Below are 8,270 nucleotides of genomic sequence, written 5' to 3'. Positions count from 1 at the left end.
CCTACCTCATCCCCATATTTGTTTTAGTTTTTCTGCTCTTTTGCACACCAGTATTTCTACTTGCACATCCTCATCTGCACATGTATCACTCCAGTGCTAATTGCTAAATTGTAATTACTTCGCCACTATGGCCTATTTATTGCCTTACCTCCTTACTTCACTTGCACACACTGTATACAGATTTTTCTATTGTGTTATTGACGTTTGTGTGTTCGTACGTTTGCTGATCCCATGTGTAACTCTGTGTTGTTGTTTCAGTCACACTGCTTTGCTTTATCTCGGCCAGGTCGCAGTTGTAAATGAGAACTTGTTCTCAACTGGCCTACCTGGTTCAATAAAGGTGAAAATAAAATAAAAATTATTAAAATAAACTCAGAGGAAAGACCTCACATACTGCAGGCAGCCCTTTAACTCACAACCACTGACATCATCCATTCCCAGGCACTTTTCCTATTTGTTTGCCCTTATTGCTTATGTGAAATATTGAAATGAGATTGGCATGACGCACATAATAAACTAAGAGACATAAATCCTCTTACACCAATGAGTCAATGGCTTTGGTCATCTACTAATATGTTATAATAACACACAACTCTTCTAGCATAATACCGCCCTGCTTATAGTGAGGTATTATCTGCTTGACCACATGACAAAACTGACAAGCCAACTGCCTAATGGGTCTCTGACTGACAAATCTCTCCTGTCCTCTGTAGCTTTTGTCTTTTCATGAATTCAGTAAACAGTGTTACAGTACCTGTAACCCCCCCTGTTTCTAACATGTGAGTGGGAAGGAAGAGCCCTACATCAACAGTAGTCACAAAGTACTTTACAGTAACTGTTATCTTTCAGTATCTTTACAGTAACTTTATTTCGAACTGCATTCTGTCCTGTCCTATGCAGGTGAATGGAAAGGCCAGTCATGACGAGGCAGTGGAGGCGTTTCGCTCTGCTAAGGAACCCATTGTGGTGCAGGTCCTCAGGAGGAACACTGCTGGCCGCGGCAGCCATGTTAGCTCCACTCAGGAAGGGGACGTGGTGGACGTGGTGGACATGTGCACGCAGACCGACATCACCTTTGAACATATCATGGCCCTGGCCAAGCTCCGGGCCACTACTCCTCCCGTGCCGGACATCTGCCCCTTCCTGCTGTCTGACAGGTAAGATCTGACCCGAGCCGCGTCTCAAAGTAGGAATGGTGATCTAGGATCAGGTCCCCCGTTTCCATGTTATCTTATTCTTTATGGCAAAAAAAAGCTAAACTGATCTGAGATCAGCTGACACATGGCTCTTCTGTGTGACAGGTAGGCTAGATCTGATCAGAGCGACTATAAATATATAATGTACTACTTTAGCTAAGAAGACTACAAACATTAATCCACCTGAGATTGGGTTTCATTGTTTATTCACACAGTACAATAATATTTCAAGGCTTGAAGCTTAATTGCAATGCCAAAGAGACCAATCTCTTGTTGGCTGTCAGAAAATCCAATCTTACAACATCTATACTCGAGGTAGACCCTCACAATTTAGAGAGTTTCAAGTATCAACTGAGGGTTTCCTTGAAGACAACAAAATAAAAATGGTTTCAGTCTTTTCTCTTTCCTTTTGTTTTTGTTCATATTGTATTCATCTCTAAGGGGAGGAAAACTAAGATCAAGATAAAGTCTAGCATGAAGAATGTCTGGATTTCTTCTTTAGGGACTGAGACGGTGAAATATAAGCTGTTCGGGGGCTTCTCTACCCGAAGCTGAGAAGTTAATTGCGACTCTGTGAATGAGGGATACAGTATATTAAGTTGATAATTAATTCCAACAACATCCCATGGACAATTAATTGTCTTGGATTCAAGTATCCAATGTCAGATGGAGAGTTGGAGTTACATGTAGCGCTGTTGCGGTGACTGTATTCCCGGCACTACCAGCAGTTACAAGTCATGAAGGCAGTCAAATTCCACGTGACCGTTGGCTGGCATGAAATTGAACCACGGGAAAAGCGTCCTCCATTCACTATTTAAGTGCATAGATGACATTTTTTCCCGCTGCCCCTGTGTCGCATTGGATTTATTCAGGGTGCATTACGGCCACAAAGGGGAAGTTTAAATCAAAAATAGGCTGATGGGTGACAATATTAGCCTATCACTTATATATTGTCACTTGAGAATGATGCCCAGCATAAGAAACATACATTATTTTGCGACTTTTTCGAATCATAGTCGTACACCTCATGTAGACTAGCCCATAGGCCTATATGTTTTGATAAGGTTTGTATCACAACTAAAGTGGCCAAAACAACGTTTTAAAGTGAAGCACTTTAATCCGCTTTACAAGGGATTTAGAGCCTAACTGGTACACAAGAGCAGTGGGTTTCAAGTTTGGGGAAGATAATGGGGAAGATAATTTTCGCCATAAAAATGCACCTTTATAACAAAAGCATTACATGCATAATTGCATTTGTGGTCACTTTTGATAATGGTGTTTTCCCACTAATGGACAATCCCGCTCTTAGCCTACTGCCATGTGTGCATTGCTGTGCTTATAATGTGAAGAAATAGCCTATTAGTTTATCAACATTTTAAGCGAAACGTTCTGATCTGTTGTGTCAGCCACATTGCATAAAAAATATTTTTGCGATTCTAGTGGCTGTATTAATTTCGGATCTATTGCATCCCACCACTGTCCCAGACTATGTTCGGAATATTTCTTTATTTCTCGCACAGAATAGAATAGGTCGACTTTTGTACTATGGGGGATAGTAGATTGACATAGTGCTTTTGCTGTTTGTTAGGCCTAATCATCTTGTTGGCTGACGAAAAGTAATTGTGGACAGTTCTTCCAATATCTTCAATATGCATCTCGGAATTAGATAAGGACGCACGCAGTTGCGTCCCCGATGTCTGTCTTCACTTGTAGCCTGTGATTAAGACCCGATCATGTCGGAGGGCACAGCATTCAGGGAAAAGGGCACAACAAAGGCATGGATTTTTTTTATGGTGCATTATGGCCACAAAGGGGATGCCACCGTGAAATTCAAGGCATTATCAAGCGCTTGTAAAATTATGAATGAGAGACTAATGAAGTGTGTTCAGCCTAAGCAAAAAAAACAAAGCAGAGCTCATGCCTTTCAATTAACTTTTTTCAAATCATCATTAGAGTCGCATCATGCAGCTTGTCGAACAACAAAAGTTACATTAATAACTCTAAATGAAGCATATAGGAGTACCTATTTCTTTGTTAACCGCTCAACACAGAATAGCCGCATGTGCGCACACCGTCAAATCGTTTGGAGAAAATATTTATATTTTATTCAGCCTTGTTCAATTGTGTTCTTCATAGTATGAAACAATATAAAATAATGCCACGGAATTCTTAGCAAAACTTGTCTGCTAAATGAACTAGTGTAGCCCACAGCCATATGGCATAGCCAGATCAGGACCTAACTTAAGGACAACTCTGAGTATGCTACTCTGTTCTTCTGAAATAGACTACATTTTCTTCAGATCGTGCTTCTTTAGACCTGTCTAAAATAAATAATGGATCTATATTACACAGATTTATATATATATATATATATATATATATATATTTTAAATGTAGATGTTCCAAAGGTCTGCAATAGTGTGGAAGCCAGGAGATGCTACATGTGTTTATGTTAATTAACGGTCAATAACCGTGAGACCAAACGCTTTTTGCTTGACAATTACCAGCTGACGAAATGTTGTGAGCGCCACAGCCCTAGTTACATGAAGTGCTTAGTCTTTACAGATTATATTTTTTTTTAAATACTAGTCTGTAATAAAAGACTATCACATGTTTCAGAAAGAAACATGGTCTGTGTCAAATTGAGACTAACCATGTCATGCTATGAGCAATCTACATGTGTCACTGCTGTACATCAAGCCACAACATGACCAGACCCAACCCTTTAAACCTGACGAGATCCAACCCTTTGTTCCTTCATAATATAAGATATTTTCTCCGTATCTCAGTAGCACCACTACCCACAGGGCCTGCTTGTAATAATTGGTACTGCTTGGCATAGCCATTTGGTTTCATGGAAGGTTTACAAGGTGATTAAACCGAATGGGCTAATAAAACCAGGCAATACAGTGCAACATTCATTCACAGCCTAGTTATAGCCCCGGGCTATACTCCTAAATGTAATCAATGTGACCCATAAAAGAGACATTTTCTCCTCTTCATCTGCGATCAGGTGCGGACGCCAAGATTACAGCACATTTTATAGATACAACAAATGTTTGTTTCCCCGGGTTTTGAACGTGGGCAGTAAAGCTGTGTAATTGTGTTCAATGTACACACACACACACACAACCAAACACACACGGCCAACAATGTTACGATGTGCTGCAATATTGTAGTGCCAGAGGATAAAACATTTTGACGTTTACAAGGCTCATTTTGTCACCAGAAGATTGTTTTGGGACAGAATAACACGTGTTTGTATGCACTCACAGACGCAATGAAATTGAATTTATAATGGGAATAAATTCAATATGTTCAATGTTCAACAAAAGTGAATGCTTCATGTCACAAATAGCGTGTGTGGTATTTGATAGCACTCATTATGATCTCAAATTACCTTACAAACCCTCAAAGCAAAGCTGTTTGGCTCTGTGCATGAGATACATAAAGTAACATATTCACTGTACAGAATTCGAGAGAGAGAGAGAGAGAGAGAGAGAGAGAGAGAGAGAGATGCCTGGGTATTGCAACAGCACGCAGCATCATCCTAGACAGCATCATCCTGACATCCTTTCTTCCTCTCCTCTTAGCGGTCCCATGCAGGAAAAAGCCAAAGAAAACTGTCACTTACAGTCAGTGTATGTAAGAGAGCGATTGTGTGTGTGAGAGAGAGAGAAACTCCCTCTCAGTGGCAGTGCATGGATAAAATCACTGGGGAAGCCAAGCCAGGAAAAAAAGCCATATTACAACCTATGTTGTGATCAATGCCTTGTTTGACCCTATAACCCATTTGTTCATACGCCACCGTGATATACAATGAGGCCATTTTTTATTTAACCTTGATTTAACTGGGCAAGTCCGTTAAGAACAAATTATTATTTCCAATGACGGCCTACACCGGCCAAACCCCGGACGACACTGGGCCAATTGTGCGCCGCCCTATGAGACTCCCAATCACGGCCGGTTGTGATTCAGCCTGGATTTGAACCAGGGTGTCTGTAGTGACGCCTCTAGCGCTGAGATGCAGTGCCTTAGACCGCTGCAGCCAGACAACAGTCACGCATACATCTGTTTCATCACAGAACCAGAGAAAAACATTTGTCTTGTGAAGTCCACAAAGCATATATTGCGTAACAAACAGTTACATGACCTACGACATGGTTAGGCAAGTTAATGTTTTTGACAGTTTACTTAAAACAACTCCTGATTTAGAACCACAGAGAGTTACAGCAAGTCGGCAACAGGACAACAAAGACAACAGGACCTCTGAGACTATCACAGTGCAGGTGCATTTATACGGAGACTTGATTACACACAGGTGGATTGTATTTATCATCATTAGTATAATGTAGAAAATAGTTTAAAAAAAAGTATATATATATATATAAGAAAAACATTTAGGTCAACAATGGATCATTGAGAGATCTCACTGAACTTCTGGAGAGAGTTTGCTGCACTCTCAATGATCCATTGTTGACCTAAATGATGAAAGGGGCTGAATAATTTTGCACGCCCAATTTTTCAGTTTTTGATTTGTTAAAAAAGTTTGAAATATCCAATAAATGTCGTTCCACTTCATGATTGTGTCCCACTTGTTGTTGATTCTTCACAAAAAAATATAGTTTTATATCTTTATGTTTGAAGCCTGAAATGTGGCAAAAGGTCGCAAAGTTCAAGGGGGCCATATCCAGGTGTTAATACTTGAATCCAATCGCAAGGCACTGTACATTGAGCTCGAGCTGTTTTGCAAGGAGGAATGGGGAAGCCTTACAGCTGTAATCGCAGCAAAAGGTGGCACTACAAAGTATTAACTTAAGCATCCATGAATACATGCCACTGCTCCACAAAAAAATATAGTTTTATATCTTTATGTTTGAAGCTAATTTAATTCTCTCGTTCTCTTTCTGTCTCCTTCCTATTTCTCTCTCTCCTTCTCTCTCTTTTTTTCCTGACAGCTGTCACTCTCTCCACACCATGGAACAGGATTACTATGAGGGGAGAGCTGATGGAGGGAGGACAGAGGAGTTTGAGTATGAGGTAAGACTTGGTTACACCTCCTGTCATAGTTGTGAACAACATTTGACAAACAAACAAAACACACACACACACCACATCTCATAACGGGGCTTTGCCAATAAGGGAAGGGCTCAGTTATAATTGACTCCACAGCCCTGTCCCTAGGGGAATGTGGTGACAGATAGATGATAGGTCACACTACATACACACGACAGACAGCTCAGGATCTCTACAGGACCTTTTAAAGCCACAGCCGCTGCCAATAATGATGCACTATGAGGTCTTCATGAGGGAATATTTCTAATGTGTCATTGGTTATAACTCACTGAAAGTGTAGCAACCTCACAGCCTTAACTCTTTCCTATTTGAGGCATCTGTGAGAAAAAAAAGTTATCTGCCCTGTAAAATACTGAGGGCTCTATTTTTGGCTGGCGTTAAGGCGGCGCTAGTGTCAAACTTACGGTCTTTGGCAATTTCAACTTGTAAAAGCCAGCGCTCTGACATTTTCCAACCCCTGGCCCCAGGGTTGGTCATTTACCTGTCTTATGCCATCTTGTTTGCCTTGAGGTGGGAGGGGTGGAAATATTTGACGTGTGCCCTTAAAAACATGCGACAACATGCCAATTCCAGATTTCTTCAAACGACTCACCATCCATGTGTTTATGGTAGGAACGTACATGGCTCAAATGCAATGAGAATTTGTCTCCTATTTGTCTGCAAATATGATCTGAAAGATGGTTCCATGATGTTTATAAAACATTACATTTGCGAGCAGTGTAACGGTGAGTGGACATTCTACCTTTCTCTTTATATTGGATCTTTATCCAGCTCCTTTGAAAAGTTTGGATGTCTGTAATCTGTTACATGTAATGGATTGTAAGGGATTACAAAAACCGGTAACTGTAATCCGTTACATTACCAGCAAAAATATTGTCATCAGATTACAGATACTTTTGAAAAACTAGATCCTTACTTAGAGGATTATTTTAAAATTCATAAAGGATGTTGCGGAAAAAAAAAAGTTTCACATTTCTCTGTTTTCTCAATGACATTGAAATCAGCATTGAAAAAAAGGTGCAAGTTTAAATTTGTTCCACTTGAGCGAGTCTGACCACAAGTCGGAGACTACAATGATGACACACCAAATGTTTTTGATGGATCACGGGAAAAGAGCAGAAATAGGCTATTGTAGGCTACAGTCCAAGCCCTGTCTTCAAGTGGTGTGACTGCTGTTGACATCCAAAGATTATCCAACTTGAATAAACGCTTAGAGGTAAGGATGACAGCAGTGGTGTAGTCTACGGCCATACGGATATCACTTATTATTGATGTGAATTTCGCTGCTGCTCTCTCATCACTATTTGCACCTAACAGATTGTGGTTGTTGTGGATGGCTGTTCGCAAATCTAAATGTGTATTTGAACCCAATAAGGGTTGAATTCAAGAAGTTTATGCTGCCTATCAATCATTGTTTTTTAAACCAATTGACAGCCAGTGAAAAATGCACTCTTGCAACAGCTGCATAGTGCGGATCCCAGCCTATGGAATAAAAGTGGGGCTTTTATTGCTCAATCTAATTCATGCTGATAAAAACAAAAATCCATAGGCCTAATGGACACATGTTCAAACTCGCACACTTTTGATAGACTTAAAGGGGAAATCTGTAGTTGCATGATCCATTTTTGGATTTATAAATTACTTAAATACAGTTCCTTCGGAAAGTATTCAGACCCCTTGACTATTTACACATTTTGTTACGTTACAGCCTTATCTAAAATTGATTAAATAGAAAGAATTCCGCAGCAATCTACACCCAATACCCCATAATGACAAAGCGAAAAGAGGTTTTTAGACATTTTTGCAAAAGTATTCAGACCCTTTTGCTATGAGACACGAAATTGAGCTCAGGTGCATCCTGTTTCCATTGATCATCCTTGAGAATTTCTACAACTTCATTGGAGTCCGTCCACCTGTGGTAAATTCAATTGATTGGACATGATTTGTAAAGGCACACACCTGTCTATATAAGGTCCCACAGTTGACAGTGCATGTTAG

General features: G+C 40.2%; 1 protein-coding gene across 1 annotated transcript in view; it reads left to right on the top strand.

Moving 5' to 3' along the window:
- The first annotated feature begins 906 nt into the window (after nucleotides 1-906).
- LOC139408493 (PDZ domain-containing RING finger protein 4-like) overlaps nucleotides 907-8,270 on the top strand; it is a 60,305-nt gene continuing 52,941 nt past the window's right edge. Inside the window, exons 1-2 of the mRNA XM_071152462.1 lie at nucleotides 907-1,157; nucleotides 6,155-6,236. Coding sequence (XP_071008563.1) covers nucleotides 1,051-1,157; nucleotides 6,155-6,236 — 189 coding nt within the window. The 5' untranslated portion in view covers nucleotides 907-1,050. The remainder of the gene's footprint in view (nucleotides 1,158-6,154; nucleotides 6,237-8,270) is intronic.

The sequence above is a fragment of the Oncorhynchus clarkii genome, chromosome 1, assembly GCF_045791955.1.
Source record: "Oncorhynchus clarkii lewisi isolate Uvic-CL-2024 chromosome 1, UVic_Ocla_1.0, whole genome shotgun sequence".
NCBI lineage: Eukaryota > Metazoa > Chordata > Actinopteri > Salmoniformes > Salmonidae > Oncorhynchus > Oncorhynchus clarkii.
The sequence above is the reverse complement of the archived record's forward strand: the minus strand, read 5'-3'. Positions and strand labels throughout refer to the sequence as shown.